This window comes from Copadichromis virginalis, linkage group LG7, assembly GCF_057382275.1.
Source record: "Copadichromis virginalis isolate Kocher_CV1m ecotype Utaka linkage group LG7, C_Virginalis_male_GT1.1, whole genome shotgun sequence".
Taxonomy (NCBI): Eukaryota; Metazoa; Chordata; class Actinopteri; order Cichliformes; family Cichlidae; genus Copadichromis; species Copadichromis virginalis.
In genome coordinates this window covers 7740950-7757245 of record NC_140624.1, presented here as the reverse complement: position 1 = coordinate 7757245, position 16296 = coordinate 7740950, and the positions used below count along the sequence as shown (strand labels likewise).

Genomic DNA, 16296 nt, shown 5'->3' with positions numbered 1-16296 from the left:
TCGCCTAAAGTCACGCTAATCCCTTTTTTCATTTGACAATAGCAGGATAAATAATAACATTCGTATCATCGTATTATTTTTACTTTTATGATGAACTAGTTAAAAGTCTAAATAAATATAAGAATGGTTAAAGTAACAACTAAAGAAATTGGATGACTGTGTCAAAATTATGCCTGTTTCAAGCTGCAACGCTGATTAGTTTATCCTCACAGGAGGAATTCCGGGACATGACTGTATACAAAACACGCATCCATGCTTTAAGGCTGGCTTGATTTGTACACCTGTGTGTGACTGCCATCTCCTGGATATGAACTGAACTTACAAAAAAACCGAACAAAACAGCACTGGAACCAGTAGAGGGGGCTATAACACAAAGCTCCCCGTTTGAGTCTGACTCGCATGGTTACGTCTACCCCGTTACAGCCTGGTATAAGTGAAAACCAGCCCGCTTTCAGCAGCTCCAGCGTTATAACACGGACCAAAGTTATCCCGGAATAAGGACAGCACGCATGTGCCGTCAACCCGGATGTAGATATCTTAGTGCGCGTCTGTTCCCCGTTTCTCCAAGTTATTACAACATTTGCTGTGAGAAATATTTACAGATCTTAACCCCAGCTGGACAAACCTTTGCCAAACCGGGTTAACCATCCGTGACATGTATCGGGCTACGTGGATGTCACATAAGAGTGACAGCTCCACAGTGGTCTCATTTCGGAGCGCTGCATTTTTGATTTAAGGTGAGAGAAACTACAGTGAGTTGGTATAACCTACACTTTTACTGCATGAGTAATGCATTTAAAATCCAGCGTGTGTCGGCGTGCCTGAAGTTGGCCTGACAGAGGCCGCCTGCTCGTTTTCGCTATCATCATCCCGTGTTGCAGAAATCCTCCTCTAACTTAGACGATGGACTTCCGCGGTAGGAGGCATGAGCGAGGCAGCAACTGGACTGACCCGGAGATTGTGGAGCTGCTCCAGCTGTGGTCCGACGAGTCGGTGCAGATTGAACTGGAGAGTTCACTGCGCAACCAGCGCGTGTTTGACCGTATCGCCCACATTTTGCGTGAAAAGGGCATCTACCGCACAGGAGACCAGTGCAGGGAGAAGATTAAAAAGATGAAGCTGGAGTACCGCCGCATCAAGGACAACCACAAAATGAGGTCTTGGAAGTTTTATGATGTGATGGACAGAGTGCTGGCGAATCGGCCGGCTATTACTTACTCCTCCCTAGGCGGAGCTGTCATAGCTCAACAGGTTTTCCAGACCTCTGGGGCACCTGAGGCATACCTGCAAGGAGTGCCAGCGGGCTCTTTTGGTCCTGCTTCCTCCGGTGGGTTTCTCTTTGGCCAGCCCCCAAAAGCTGGAGATCCGCTGGATATCAAATGTGAAGATGTGGAGGAGAGCATGCTGAACTCCGGAGAGGCACCGCCTGAGATGTACTATGGTTCTGGAGATGATCAGGAAACTGATGGGCAGTCTCTACTGGAGCCAGAAGACACCCTGAGCCGAGCCGAGAGCACACTTAATACAAGAATTTCACCTTCAGGTTGTCAGCCGATAACTATCATTATTATTATTATTATTATTATTATTATTATTAGTTAGAATCAGCATATGTTTATAAAATTGATAGCAGGCTAAAATCTTATTTCTCTTCTTTACATTCTCAGGTTTTAGTGACCTGAACATGACTGGCTCTGCTACAGCCACCACCTTGGCTGCTGGTGGTCCCGTGTCACACGACACATCCGACGAGCCCAGAAAGGAGGGTTCTCGTCAACAGACCTCAGTGAGACAGAGGAAGCGGCGCCGGGGTGGTAAAACATCATGGTGCCATGGGGGCGGTAGATGCGGTGGTCAGGAGAGACTGGATAAAGCCCTAGCCAGCTTCCTGAACTGGCAGCAGTCTGCAGAGGAACGTCTCCTCTCACTGGAGGAGGCGCGGCTGGAGAGAGAGCTACAGGCGGAGGAGCGCAGGGAGCAGCGGGAGGAGAGGAGGGCAGAACAAGAGCGTCAGCATGAGCTCCGCCTGTTCAGCATGCTCACGGGGGTGTTGCTCGCTGTCAGAGAGGGTACGCAAACCACAACACAAAGCGACCCCGCCACCTCACCCTTAGCTCGTTTTTCAGCTTCGCTGATAACAACGCCTGCCCCCTCTGCTCCTTCATCTTCATCCCAGCCACCTCCAGAGGCTCCCACGACAGAGTCTGTTTTTAATCAGGAGACAAAAAAGTCACAGCTCAGATCTGTCAAGGCCTGCAAAATGTCTCAGAATGCTTTGGAAACACTGAGGGGTGAGGAAGGTCCCGGCAATAGCATCTACCTGTCTGAGCGTGGTAATAGCATCCGACTCCATGAAGGTATCCTCCAGGAGGGCTACATCCAATATGGAATGGACCGGCACCATGATACAGACAACCCTGATGTAAGGGAGCACAATGTTGTAAACACCAGTCACAGATGCTTAAGCATTTATTAAAAGCTCCTTCTTTTTCCAGGGTATTATCAACATGGGGACCAGTGAGAACAAACTTTGTTATGATCTTCTTCATAAACGGGTAAGATAAATATTAGATTCAATGCAGTCTATAATGATATGTGTATAGCCATTTACTTGTTATTACTTATTATTATGAATTATTCTGCCTGCTCTTTGACAAAAAAAATCCCATTTCCTTTTCTGCTACAGCTGACCAAGCCTGACATGCTGCACATCAACCCATCCTTGTTGCAGTATTCAGACTGGAGGGGGCACGCTTTGTAAGACACTTAAATGCACATTTATTTTTAATCTTTTCTTAATGAGGATCACATTTGTTATGTGACTCATGGTGAAGTTACATTTTTAACAACAACCTTTCACTGTGCACATTAACCCCATGACCTTTCCGTCTCGCTCTTTCTCAGCCTCAGGGTGGCAGTTGCAAAATTCCTGACTCGCTACTGTTGTTCTCCAAACCCATTAAAAGCTGACAACGTGGGTATTGCTTTTATTATTGAAATAGTATGCACTGTAAGTAATATATGAAATGTGTTTAAGACGGCAGCCACAGCCAGTTGAATATGTAAAAACCTTAGTGCGTTAAGGGAATCATATTAATAACAAAGGTAAAACTGGAACACCTTTTTATTAATCACTCACCTTGCAGTAAGCACAATCCTGAGGACTTTATACTCTTTCCTGCACAATGCCACGGAGCTATATTGCACAACTCCTATATAATGACTCCATAAATGTTATTGACCCTTAAGATAATAATATTTGACACACAGTATACAGGATAAAGGGTAGAAGATGTAATAAATCCCCAGGTTGTGTAAATAAAGTCCTCATCTTGTGACTCATAGCGATGTCCAGCAAATAACATAATTACTGACAAATAAGCCTTTATTCCACTTTTATACTAATGCTCTGGATTATAGCCTCTCATTTTTATCAAAAATGAAGGATATTGAGCTGAATGCTTTATTTCACTAATGATCAAAAAATGTCAAACACTACAATTGAACTGACAGCAGTTCTGGGTTCACCAACTTAATTTGCACAGGAATGAATAGCAGGTTTAGTAGGTGGATTAATTTAAAGCACATTTATCAGGACTCGTGCCATAATTGGGTCTTTCATAACACAGTGGATGCCTGTGTTTGTCCAGGTTGTGGTGATGAATGGCTGTGGTTCCCTCTTCTCATGTATTGCTGCAGTAATTTGTGATCCTAAAGGTAGGTTCAGATATGCTTTGACGTACAATTCATTTAATGCATCCATATCTGTACCGTATGAATAAAAATGAGTGCGCGGTAGAGAGGAAGTCGAGTCCGCGTTCCTCTTTTGCTTGTTTAACAGATAATTGGAAGGATTACGCAGACTTATTTTAAAGAAAACACCCAGCCACATAAATTGCGCATTCTGTTTACCTCTGCTGGCGAAGCTTCATTTTAAGCAGCGCAGTAAATTGTTTTGCTCAGTCACAACGTTAAAAAAAAAACATGGGCCTCAGAGTCAGCTGGTATTTACCTATTTACTGCCTACCTGAATCACTAAGGCAGAGTGAGTCAGTCATTAGTGGGATGTTTTTGAAATCAGCAGATGCTTTTCGTTGGTGATTTTGGTTCCATGTTAGCAAAGGCAATGACCAGTAACAACTCAAAATAGTACCAGATATGGCTCAGTTAGCATTTGCTGTGCAGTATATACACCCATGAAAATACAATATGATACAGATTATATGTGCACATTTAGTTATTTGTATACTAAAATGAAAAGTGAGATAATAAAAAAGTGCATATTTTAACCTGTTTTGTGTGTTTTGCATCCCGTAGATGCCATCCTTATTCCGACTCCTTTCTACGGCGTCATCACTGAAGATCTTCATCTGTATAGCGATGCAAAACTCTTCCATGTTCCCCTTGATTGTGAGGTAGGAAGGCACAACCCGAGTTACTTGCAGCATTTTGCATTTGAAATGGATGTTTTTGTGCACACTGGAATGTAATGGCCCCTATTCAGCTGGGCTGCTTTTTCTTTTGTTTTTAAAGGCTGATGGCAAAGATAACCGACCCTTCCGCCTCACTGTACGGAAACTAGAAGAAGGTCTGCAAAGAGCTAAGGAAGAGGTAACGTGTGAAGGCATGCTGGTTTGAAACAGTAACATTTAAATGTTAAAAGAAAGACAAAATTACTCGAGCAAAATTCTCAGCGTAGATAAACACCTTGGATGCTTTGTTCTTCTCAGAGACTTTTTTTTTTCAGTTTATCTGTAAAGACTGTGAAGGTACAGTGTAGCAGGTCCTGTTTACTTCCAGTTGAACCTGCCATTTCTTTAAGGGGTTGACAATTCGCGGCGTTATCCTGATGAACCCCCACAACCCTCTGGCTGAAATCTACAGCCTGAAGGAAATGATTACCTTCCTGGAGTTTGCCAAAAGGTATGTTTGCCTCACTATTATCTCACACTGCGGCCTAACGCTGTAATCCTCTTGCTCTACATTCCTGTGGTTCCTTTAAGCGCTTTGCCAAGTCACTGCATATAGTTCCTACTGTGATCTGTTTTATTTTATGACGGAGAGCTCTGTCCCGTGTGTGGAATATCAAACGTTCTTGACGGAGTTTTACGACCTCTCTTAATCACCAGCATATTGTCAAGTGCAGCCATGTGCCAAAGAGACTCCTGCAACATCTATTGTTTTCTAAATGATCTTGCCAGAGTAATTCCCTGCACAGACCCTTCCAGGCACTGAGCTGTTGTAACCATAAACCACAGTGCTTTTACAGTGACACTGGGCGTTGAAGGAACCGTTTTACATTGATGTTGCATTTTCCTTGTCTTAAATATCCATTAAGAATATAAAACCAGGCCTTATTATTGCTGCACTGAAAATATGTATATATTTATGTTATCTTCCTGTCTCCTTCCCTGCTTTAGAAATGCTCTCCATGCCATTGTAGATGAAGTGTACATGCTGACAGTGTTTGATGAATCTGTCACCTTTCAGAGTGTCCTCAGTGCAGACAGGTACTGCGTGAACCTAACCTCCGCATGATTAGTCTGTTAGACCTTGAATCATCATAACTGCTGCTGAAGACATCCACTTATCTCATAATGATGTGCCCTTATTTCAGTTTGCCCGATCCACAGAGGACGCATATAATGTGGGGAATGAGCAAGGTATGTGCTGTACAGAGGCCTGGAAGTGGAAAACTGTGAGACTTTCAATAACCGTATACATTGCTTTCACAGTTCATTATTTTTCATTGACTTTGTCATGTCCTTTCTAGGACTTTGCAATGGCAGGAATCAGAATAGGCACTTTATATACGGAGAACAGAGACCTCGTGGAGGCTTTGGCCAAATTGGGCTCTTTTCATGGTGTCTCTGGGACTACCCAGCACCAGGTTGCACAACTGCTTCAGGATAAAGGTAAGATCTGAGCTTTTTGTGTTCTTTTGCAGTCACACTACTGTTGTAACATCAGATTTATCAGAAAAACCACTTGGAAAATAATCCTAACATGAGCACAATTTGGACAAAATTATCCAGCACGCTTTACACAAAACAAGCATTTTGTGTATAGCGGAATTTATATTCATAAATGCAAATTACTTTTGATGCAAGCATTTTAACAATTCCACTGTTCTACCTTGTGCGTTCCATGCTTTCAAGAAACACGAGCCTCCCTTTTTTGCTTTCTCTGATATGACAAGCACAGCATGGGGCCTCTGCTGCAGAAAGACTTGTAACATTTAATTTACACTTGCCGACTGTCACTTGGCATTCTCGTGTTGTAGAGTGGATCAATGAGGAATTTTTGCCTGAGAACAGACGCAGGCTGAAAGCTGCGTGCAGCTACTTGACTGGAGAGCTGCTCAGTATGGGCATCCCGTTTCTAGACAGGCCCGCGACACTGTATGTCTGGGCTGACCTTAGAAAGGTAACAAGACCGAAGTCGAATTGAAATGGCTTGCATATGAACGCAACATTCTTCTCATTCTTTTGAGATATATATTCTTTAGGTTTGATTTGTCACTTCTGTTTTGGTAGTATCTCCAAGAGTCATCATTTGAGGAGGAGCTGTCTCTTTGGAAATGTTTCCTCAGGCACAAGGTGCTGCTCAGTTGTGGCCAAGCGTTCTGCTGTTCAGTGCCCGGGTGGTTCCGCATCGTCTTTGCAGACCAACAGCACCACCTTCAGCTTGGTCAGTACCAACAACACTCGTAGTCTCTCTTGGCCAGGCTGTTTATGCCCTCTCAGCCGTTAAAAAAAAAAGGTAAATGGCCTGTATTTGTATAGCGCTTTACTTGGTCCTAAGGACCCCAAAGCGCTTTACACTATACACAATCATCCACCCATTCACACACACATTCACACACAGCCGTTCACCTACTCTCTGTTTTAGGAAGAGCAGTGAGCCATTAACATTGGACCAGATTTGTTGGTCCAAAGAAGCAGTGAAAAACAAAACTATTGTACACCTATGTTGTTCACAGTGCAAATGGATAATGACACAAGAATACTAGAAAAGCAACCCAAGAGTCTTTCAAAGAAAAGAAGAAATGAGATTGAAAGAAATGGGATGTTCTTCAATGGCCAAGTCAGTGATCTAAAATCAGTTCCTTAATATAAAGCTGAAAGCAAAACAGCTGCAAACAAGCAGCTCTTTTCAGTGGACTCTGGTTCTAAGGTACGATTAGCTGTTATTGCATTGAGGGAGGGAGAGTAAAGGTCATATCCTTTAAATTTTACCACAAATTTCCTGCCCAAGTCCTTTGCTATCCTTGGTCTATTATGAAAAACTGAAAAAGAATAGTTAAACACATGAAAATTGCTCCTCATTCTTGCTCAACATTTATAAAAATGAGGATAAAAATCTTAATTCATTCATTTTCCTCATAGCTATTTTTGAGATAGTGTATGCAGAAAGTTCTTGGCTTGATGTTAACCTCTCCGATTCCAAAAGAAGAAGACTGAGTAGTCTGTAATGACCTAATCGGTTGATTAAAAAAAAAACAAAAAAACATCCTTTAGTTTAGCATTCTAGTACAGCGATATCTTTCAAATTATAATAGTAAAGGCTTTAATTGTTAATATTTAATTGTTTCTGTATTTTTAAATCTACCATAGTTATACTTTGTTTATATGCTATTATTTTAAAGTTTACAGCTTTCTGGATTAAATATGTAGAATGCTTTGTCACCCTGTGCTTATACTAGACAGTGATTAGCACATATTTGTGATATAATTTATTCATTCAAAGGTTTATGTTGTACTGACTTATTTTGTCACTTTGTTTTGTGGTTTTTCAGGCCTTAAGCGAATTAGAGAGGCTTTAAAAGAAACTGAAGCAAAAATGCGAGTCCCGGACAGCAAACAAACCAGTGAGGAGAGCCAAAAGCCAGTAAAAAAGGACAATGCAGGTTCAGACAATGCTGCTACTGTCAATCCAAAAACCTTACCCGAGAACAATTCATCAGATCAGCTGAAGGAGAGGGATAGCCCTGTTCCTGACACAGGCTCGCTGGCCACTGAAGACTGCCAAGCCTCTAAGCCCACAGAGAGTCTTGACACGCTGATCGGTACTCTCAGGCATCAGATCCGTTCCTCTGATTGGCTGGAGAAAAGCACTCCAGAGCTGTCTGCTGGGGAGGACCCAGAAATTTTCGATGTGTTCAAGGTCCTGCTGCAAAGAGCCAGAAAGTAAGCTTAGGATTATACAGGCACGAATGTAGCTGCCAAATTTCAAGAGGCAGTACTTAAGCATCCCTCTTGCTTCCTGTGTTTATGGTGAAAAGCTTGACACAAACACCTGACACAAGGTCAGCTCTGATGTCTGTTTTTGAGGAATGAAATAGCTGAGACCAGGTTAAAGAGAAGTAAAGAAAAAACCCGGCCTGGCATTAAGAACAGGACGGAGTACTTTTCTGTATGCGTCTTGAGGCCTTATTGTTAAGCTGAGAAGTGGATTTATTTGCTGATATTCTAAGTGGATGCCAAATAGAACAACCAAAAATCAGACGTGTCCTAACATCAAACACTACAAGTCTCTTTTCTTATGAATTGTAAATGTTTCTGATTTTCATCTTACGCGGTTTATTTTCTCAAAATGAATTGTACTTGCTGTAAAGTTAATAGTCCACAAATAAATACAGGACGTATTATTTATTTTCTTGACTGTTATTCATTTAGAGTTAGTAGCCTTTAGCTGGAGATGTGTTATTTTGTGTGCTCTTTGTTTGTTTCAGTGTGACATTATCTTTTGTTCTTTGGCATGGGTGGGCTGTGGGCTCTGTTCCGCTGCTGCAAAGGAAAGTGAAGGTGGTGAGAGTAGAGTGACGAACAGGGGGAGATATCTGATGCTGAAGTCGCTATTGGCTGACAACACTTTGTAGCCCACTGTCTGTGACAGCGAGTGGGATTTCCTTAACCGTTTCGTGATGCGTAATGACCCGACGACACCCCCCACACACTTTCTACATGACAAGGGTCTGATTTGTTTATTGCAGTCGAACATAATCGCTGAACTGTTAAGGGACTTGTAGATCGAGCTTTTCGAACCTATTCAACTCTGTTTGCTTTTAGACACATAAACTTCTGCTTCCTCAAATATTGAATGGCTGTTGCTGGAGCTTTCACTTTCTCTATACAGCGATTCGGCAAGTCACAGTGGAGAATTCAAGGGGAAATTTCAGCCCTGATGGGTGGGAGTTTCCACTGCGACGGTGGAGGGTTTGATCTGTTGTGGTTGTAAGCATATTATCTCATATGTCAAATGAGTGCTGGAAGTGTTTGTACAGTAGTTTTGGCACAGCACTACTTTTACACTTTCTTCTACTTTTCGGCAAACTCAAATCAGAGTTTAACCTCACAGCTTGGTTCCTGACAGCTTTTTTCCCTTCAACAACAACAACAAAGGTAAGCCAGGGCTTTTATATTTGTAAAGCTCATTTAAATAATCTAAATGCCAAGGTTACTTTTAAGACAGATTATCCCTCTGTCGCTGAACTTCAGCACATCCTAATTACACTCTTGTTTATCCTCGCCCCTGTCTCTTTTAGCGGTGTCAAAATGAAGTTTCTTGAGCTGGATGACTCGATCGGTCGCTTCAGGTTTTCACAGTCCTGTTTGGGATTAGTGGGGTGCCTGTGTGTGTGCTATGCAGTCTGGACACCTTACTGGGTGAAGGACAGGGGACTGTGGACGGAGTGGAACGCCACTGAAAGCGACCAGACGAATCCTAAAGATGATATTGGCATCAACGGTGAGCCAAACGCTTCTCTGACACCACTCTGCAGTCAACAAATCTCGTATCTGTCTTAAGCTTTCACTCTGTGTTAGGTTAAAGGTTTGACTGACTAAAATGTGTTAGGAAAGGCAGCACATTTAATGAGACTTAAGCACATCTTTGCTGTGCTGTTTTGATAAGACTGCTTCTGCTTGCTTCAGCCTTAGGAGAATTAATTTTTCTCAAGAGAGGATCAATATCAAAAGGGAGATTTGACAAAACGCTGAGTTACAGAAGAGATTCTCTGCAGCAGTAAACAAGTTTGAGCTTGCTTCTGTCCGGGTGAATTGCATTCTTTGTTAAGGCTCAGTTCTGTACTGAATGTGCTTGCGAAATCTTTAGTGAGCTAAAACCCGGTCTTTATCATTCAAATCTCATTTCGTGTCATAAACTGACATAAACTGAGTTTATGCTCTTAACAATTAATCTAATATTGTATAAGTCCTCTGCTCTCATACACAAAGAAGGAAAGCAAATGAGAAGGGACTCAAGATAGTTGTTGTCTTTTTGCTTGACAATATATAAAAAAATAACAGTAATAATGGTGATTAGAAATGATTAATGATACAACGAAAAAATATCAGTTATGACAACAACAAAAAGTCTTTTCCTCATGCTGAAAAGAAACTCTAATGAATGAGTGATCAATATTAAGATTATTAAGAAGTACCACAAAATTATTAATTTACTAAAAAGATAAAAATATAGTAAATAGCTGTTAACTGCAATAGTTCAAAGTTGACTTAAAGAGATATATTATGCTGTGTCTGTTCTAAAATTAAAAAGAACGATACTGAATATTGAGTTTCAGGTAAGGAGATAAACATATAAAGGTTATCCCTGAACACTTGGTTTCCTGCAGTTTTCATCAGTGACATTAGCTAATGACATCATTTATACATCTGCTCCTGGCCGAAACCTATTTATACACATTCTCGTCAAGCATCAAATCATCTGCCGGAGTAGCAGAATAATAGTCATTTGATGTACTTCATTTAAAAACCAACAGTGCTGGGAAATACAGTCATTTGGCAACAGCACAATATCATTTTTCTAGGTACTCTTTTAGCGCATCCCACATGTCTCCCCTGGGGGTATTTCTAGAAAAAAAAAAAGTATATAAGGCTTGTGACAAATTTGTGAAACTTGGCCAGACAGAAGAAAGTAGACATTTAAGAAACAGGGTTTTTTTAAAAAAAAAAAAAAGCCCAGAGCTAATAGGTTATTACCTTTTTCCAGTGGACTCTTCAAGTGCTGCAAAACAGCTGGTATTAAATAAATAAGGACTTAATTGAATAGTGAAGTATGGACAGTTACTCTGGTGGAGTGCCAGAATAAAAGTGTAGAGGTGGAAAACAGCATAATCCTGTTTTCCAAACATTTAATCCTAAGTGCACTCACAGATCATTCTCTAGCAAAGGCATTCGAGGATAAAATAAGGGATATATTGTGGGAAATTTGACATTGTGTAGTGTTTATCATGCTCGTAGTGGAAATGAATGTGTAAAAATGAATATAAGTGTAGTTACCCATTCTAATTTTTGTCTGTTGTTTTGTGTCCTGCAGCTCTGGAAGCAGAGAGGGTCTTTGGAGTTCTCTCCTTCCTGATGGCCGTGAGCACGGCTGCTCTGTGTCTGGTGTTTGCCCTCTGCTGGACATCCCAGACGGTGCGCTCCTACTCAAACACTCGCGCTCTCCTCATTGTACAAAAGGCGCTCTACCCCACTACCCTGCTGCTGTTCACCATGGCCCCCACAGGTGTGTAACATATATTCATTTCCTATGACATCCACATATGTAAACACGGTGTTTCTTGGATTTCTGTTATTCTGTTTCTCCATTTCCAACTACCCTCCAAATGGCCTTTTGGTTTATGTCATTCATGTCAAGCTCTCACCTACAGAAGTTGTTTCATGTACTAGTCATTTATGTACCCCGCTGGGGAGCGCACAGAGACTTTATTTTCTTTGGAATTGCAGTTCATTATCATGCAAAGTCTTTCCTAAAGCTCCAGGCATGTAATAATTGTGCTTAATACCTTTTTTCTTTTAGCGGTAATCATACTAGAGTTGACTCATTTTCGCCATCTGTCTACAGGTTTCTTCTTCCTCCTGAGCTGGTCTTTTTTCACATATCAGCACCGTGAAGAAATCCGTCAGGACTTCTCCAGTCTTGGCTCCTCCTATTGGCTGGGGGCTTTAGGTTGGACCCTGCTGCTCGTCGTGGAGCCGATCGTCTTTATCGTTGAACAGGCTCTCGTGCCAGACATTCTACCTGACTTGGAGAATGCTGTGGAGCCATGGCGGATTTCCTCTCCATCTGAGGCCGACGAACAATCTTTTAGTCAAAGTTCTCATCCTTTTAGCCCCAAAAGCAACAAGGGTGTGATGAAATATATGTCTGAATTTTGAATGGAGTTCAGAAACAATAAGGACATGAATATGAATATGACGCTAAAGGACTGTGCACTGAAAGAATCCTGAAGTCAGAAGAACTGAAGTTTCCTGCTGGGCTTACTGTGGAAGTCATTTTCTGGTTTGTTGACTGGTTCACTGGTTTGTTGATTGAAATGAAACCACAACACACTAAGGACTAATAACATACCAACTAGTGAAATACACAACTAATGATAGGTTTGTGCCTCAGCCAGGATCAGGTCCAGGTATAAAGGGCTCTGAGTTCAATCTACGTAAACAAGACATTCAGTTAGTACATTTATCTAAATAGTGCTGCTGCGATATATCTTACCTGAAGTCATTGTTATGGCCATGTGACACTTCAAATAGTAATTGTCATGTAAAAGATGATAGGTACTGATTAATGTTGACAGATTTACACATTACAAGCATTTTTGGTCTGTTACATATGTTTTTCTTTTTTTGGAGATTTAACTTGGGTTTATTTATAAACAGATGAGTAGTTCTCAGATATATTCGTGAGCCCAGACTATAATTTCAACTACAGCATTGTTTTAATGCAGAGCTCCATGAGGGCCTGAAGATCATGGCCATTCAGTACTTGTTTTCAGCCGTGTCCCTTATGCACATTTCTTTTAATAGTAGATTGCACTGTAGTTAAGGAAATTCCCACTTGCAAATTCTTTGCAATTTTTACAGTAAGAAACACTGGTGCGCATCAACAGAATTCCAACTATTGTCAGCTAGCTGTCATTTGGCAGGACGTGGGGTACATCTTTGAGTGGTTGCCAGTCCGTTGTAGGACTAACAAGAAACAATGTTCTTGAACGGTCTGCCTGCACTACCTTTCACACTGGTGGACTCTTCTCCTTTAGACTTTTGAAACACTCTCTTTTCTTTTCTTTTTTTATACCAAGTCTTTATTAATTGTGAATTTTGTTACTTTGTTGTTTTTTGTTGTTGTTGCCCATTTTGTATTTTTTTTAATGTTATCAAAAAACAATAAAACTTCTCGGTATAACACGTATCTTGTCTTTAAGTTATTTTCAGTAAATACAAGTTTTCATTTAGTTGCAAATGATTCGATTCTGTTTTATTTACACGTAGCAGCTTACATGTTTTTTTTAAAAGTTAAATAGCAGTTGTGTGTGTGTGTATACATTCCTGTGTATACCATAGAAAAGAGCAACAAAAAAGATCTAGGCACATATCCAAACTTTTTTTGTACTGTAACTGTTCAACAAAACTTCGTCTGCCTGTGGTAGACTCTAGCTTTTATCCTGACTAAGCAACCTTCAGCAACTCACAGTTTAAAAAGCGTTGTTCCTTTTAGAAAAGTATCTGGATGTTTTTAAGGGAAGCAGAAGCTTGTGTGGTTGAGCGCTATGGTTCTTTGTTTGGACAGTTGCCCACCAGCCCGTGGGTCTTGAATGTGTAGTGAAGCAGAGTTCTTCCCTTGCAAGTCCTACATCTGCTTCCTTTTTTGAAAAACTCTTTCATTTCTTGCATGCAGCTGCTGGTTCTGCAGAACATTTGGGGCACCAGACAGCAAACTGCCTCCCAAGTCGTTATTTACTTTCTTTCACACCTTCCCAAGAGGAAAGGAAGCGCTCAGATGCTGGACTGCTCATGTTTATGTTCTCAACCTGCCAAAGTGGGGGAGAATTAAGTGGCTCTGGCTTTGTTAATTGGGCGTTAATCAGGTGTTGCTCTAATTAAAAGGCAGTTCCGCCCTGTTGGGCCCTGGTAATGAGTTTGTTATTAAATCCAAAGAGGATTTTTGTCTCTTTTTCAATTTACCAACAGGGTAGTGGTTAATTGCTGTGTAAATGAGGGGAATGTCCTTGAAGGTCACGTTGCATCAGCGTGCGATCCATGAACAGAATTGTTCCAAAGAGCTTCCTCATTCTATCTTCAAATTATTTAAATTCACTACAACCTCTTGTATCCAGCTGTGCCTCTCTTGATTCAGTTGCTATTTTTGAAAGAACATTCTTTTTAAACATTATTTGTTAAAATGAGAGACTTAGTAACCCATTTTCTTTGTAAATAAAAGCACTTCTAAAATTGATTTTCTTTTAATCTTAAGTTGCTTTTATTTCCCTTCAGTAGATGCTGTCTGGGCACTTGAAAGAACACAGTCTTTCATGGCTGCCAGTGTCTCATAAACAAACCCTAGCCTTTTCACCTTCCACCACTACAAATGCTGCTCTTTTACCCTCCTGAAAGCATCAGACTAAAGGTTGCGAATGCCTTCAGAGAAAGGCAGGACAAATCAATATGGAGATAGAAAGAAAGAGATAGTGAGACAGTTAGGCACAAAGTAAGAAATGACAGATGAATAGCAGAAGATGTTACATACAGATAGACAGGTGGCCAGATAGTCACAGAAAGATTGCGGGTGTTGATTGTTGAAGGGCATCTGCTATAGAGACATCAATCAGAAGATGGCACCAAGATTGAGTGTTTCCTGCCTGTGGCTGGCAGCATGTGTACAACATAACCTGGGCTAAACCACTGCTCTTCATATCAATTAGAGTCCAATTATACAGCCATGTCCTACTAATTATGCTGCACCGCCACTATGCCAATCCTCAGCATAAAGTATGTGTTTCTCCATGCTGTGTGCCTGTGCTTGTGTTCATTGAGATAAATAAATATCGTCACAGAGTGCCAAGGCGCGCATTCTTAATCTGATTTTCAGAGCTATAAGTTTGAATTTTGCAGAGGAAGGAAAAAAACAAACAAAAAAACCCCCAAGAGAGCAAGAATCGGCAAAAACTGTTATTTTCTCTTGTACCTTTTGGTGGTGCTGGTGTAACACCTATCGTTTTGACTTTTGCAAAGAATTCTGGTGAAATGGGGGAGACACTGCTTTCATTTGATGAGTAATGTAATCACAAAAAGTCTGTGCATGTCTGCATGTGTGTGTGTGTGTTTGATTTTGATTTGCAAGGTATACAAAGTGTGATTAATATTCTCAAGCATATTTTGCAGGGTTTTGAGCCAGAATGTGCCGGACTACTTAATAAGTCAAGTTTTATTTGGCTCGATCTGGGAGCGTGGTGAATTATGAAATAAAGCTGGGACTCCATGCTTTTTGCAGTTTTATTTCTCCGTGGTTTGCATAATTCAGTCAGAACATTTGTAACTTTCCTGACAGGTTAATGCTGTTGGGTTCAAAGTGAAGACACTGAGGAAATACACAGAAAGACAAGACAGCAGGGAGAAACAGACATAAAGATCAGAGGAGGCGAGAACAAAGGGGGAGAGAGGATTTGAGATGTCACAAAATAGTTTCACACTGTCCTTGTATTCTGTGCGTGTCGTGTAGTGTCAGATTTAATGAACTTTGCACCTTTCTCTCCATCCCTCACCACCGCGCTCTTGCTATAGCTCTAAATCTGAGTTTGACCACTGCAGTGCTGTGCCCTCTACTGCATTGTCATCAGTATAAGTGGACAGTCTTTGAAAATGGAAAAGTCAGGAAATTTGATGTCTGCAGTCCTACAATCTCATAGTAAAGCAGGGAGCGAGTGGGAGTGAGAAAGAGAGAGGGTGCATGAGAGTGCACCTTGTGTCCTTCAGTTATTTTTCTCGCAGCTGCTCAGTACGTCTTGCCTGCAGAATCTGCAATGAGACATTGCTCTTTGTGACTGGACCAGACCACCTGGTTACAAGAAGACATACACAGTAGCAGAGCTTAGAAAAGGGAAAAAAGGGAGTTTCTTGATCATTCTGTGATCACTGAATTTAAGTGCAAGATGTGTGTTTGGGGTTTTCTTTTTGTATTGTCAGACTCTTTCTGCTGTCTCTGCCACCAAGTTTGCTTTTGTGTCTTTGAGTTTGGACTTGTGATGTCTGTGGGCTTACCCCTTTTGCCCAGCGGTACCCTTGTTCGTAAGTGGTGTCGCCTTGGACATTTCGGTCTAGACAATAAAGCCGTAGTCACATTCTCGTCACTCTAGTCATCCCTGGCCAGCTGTATCCTCTCTCTTCTCTTATCTCTATGTGATCAAGGAAATTAAATTACAAATATAATCACTTGGCTCCAGTTTCTTTAACAGTGTGTTTCTGCTTTGCATATAGAGTGAGCTTGCACACT

At 41.3% G+C, this 16296-nt stretch overlaps 2 protein-coding genes across 7 annotated transcripts; both read left to right on the top strand.

Annotated features, from left to right (window-relative positions):
* Window positions 1-81: 81 nt before the first annotated feature.
* Window positions 82-8654, top strand: accs (1-aminocyclopropane-1-carboxylate synthase homolog (Arabidopsis)(non-functional)). 5 transcript variants are annotated; one of them, XM_085461434.1, is made up of 15 exons: window positions 82-1543; window positions 1668-2422; window positions 2496-2555; window positions 2687-2757; window positions 2905-2974; window positions 3651-3717; window positions 4318-4415; window positions 4534-4611; window positions 4823-4923; window positions 5421-5510; window positions 5618-5663; window positions 5774-5915; window positions 6284-6426; window positions 6537-6690; window positions 7799-8654. In XM_085461434.1, exons 1-15 carry the CDS (start codon window positions 904-906, stop codon window positions 8191-8193), a joined length of 2910 nt encoding a protein of 969 aa, XP_085317560.1. In that variant the 5' UTR covers window positions 82-903; the 3' UTR covers window positions 8194-8654. The 5 variants fall into 5 exon arrangements, with proteins under 5 accessions (XP_085317560.1, XP_085317562.1, XP_085317564.1 ...); XM_085461436.1 differs by having other exon boundaries at window positions 6593-6690; window positions 7799-7862; XM_085461438.1 differs by lacking the exon at window positions 6284-6426 and having other exon boundaries at window positions 6593-6690; window positions 7799-7890.
* A 74-nt stretch (window positions 8655-8728) lies between these two features.
* LOC146704347 (uncharacterized) lies at window positions 8729-13218 on the top strand. 2 transcript variants are annotated; one of them, XM_085461442.1, is made up of 4 exons: window positions 8729-9404; window positions 9548-9750; window positions 11341-11532; window positions 11872-13218. In XM_085461442.1, the coding sequence occupies exons 2-4, from the start codon at window positions 9558-9560 to the stop codon at window positions 12183-12185; spliced, it is 699 nt and encodes a 232-aa protein (XP_085317568.1). In that variant the 5' UTR covers window positions 8729-9404; window positions 9548-9557; the 3' UTR covers window positions 12186-13218. The 2 variants fall into 2 exon arrangements, with proteins under 2 accessions (XP_085317568.1, XP_085317567.1); XM_085461441.1 differs by having other exon boundaries at window positions 8729-9750.
* Window positions 13219-16296: the final 3078 nt, after the last annotated feature.

Excerpts from the sequence above, each read along its gene's own strand:
- LOC146704347 (XM_085461441.1), top strand. The coding sequence starts at position 9,255 with ATGTCAAATGAGTGCTGGAAGTGTTTGTACAGTAGTTTTGGCACAGCA. Across the intron at positions 9,751-11,340 it reads AGATGATATTGGCATCAACG|CTCTGGAAGCAGAGAGGGTC; the intron begins GTGAGCCAAACG and ends TGTGTCCTGCAG. Across the intron at positions 11,533-11,871 it reads GTTCACCATGGCCCCCACAG|GTTTCTTCTTCCTCCTGAGC; the intron begins GTGTGTAACATA and ends ATCTGTCTACAG.
- accs (XM_085461434.1), top strand. The coding sequence starts at position 904 with ATGGACTTCCGCGGTAGGAGGCATGAGCGAGGCAGCAACTGGACTGAC. Across the intron at positions 5,511-5,617 it reads AGTGTCCTCAGTGCAGACAG|TTTGCCCGATCCACAGAGGA; the intron begins GTACTGCGTGAA and ends CCCTTATTTCAG. Across the intron at positions 6,427-6,536 it reads TCTGGGCTGACCTTAGAAAG|TATCTCCAAGAGTCATCATT; the intron begins GTAACAAGACCG and ends CTGTTTTGGTAG.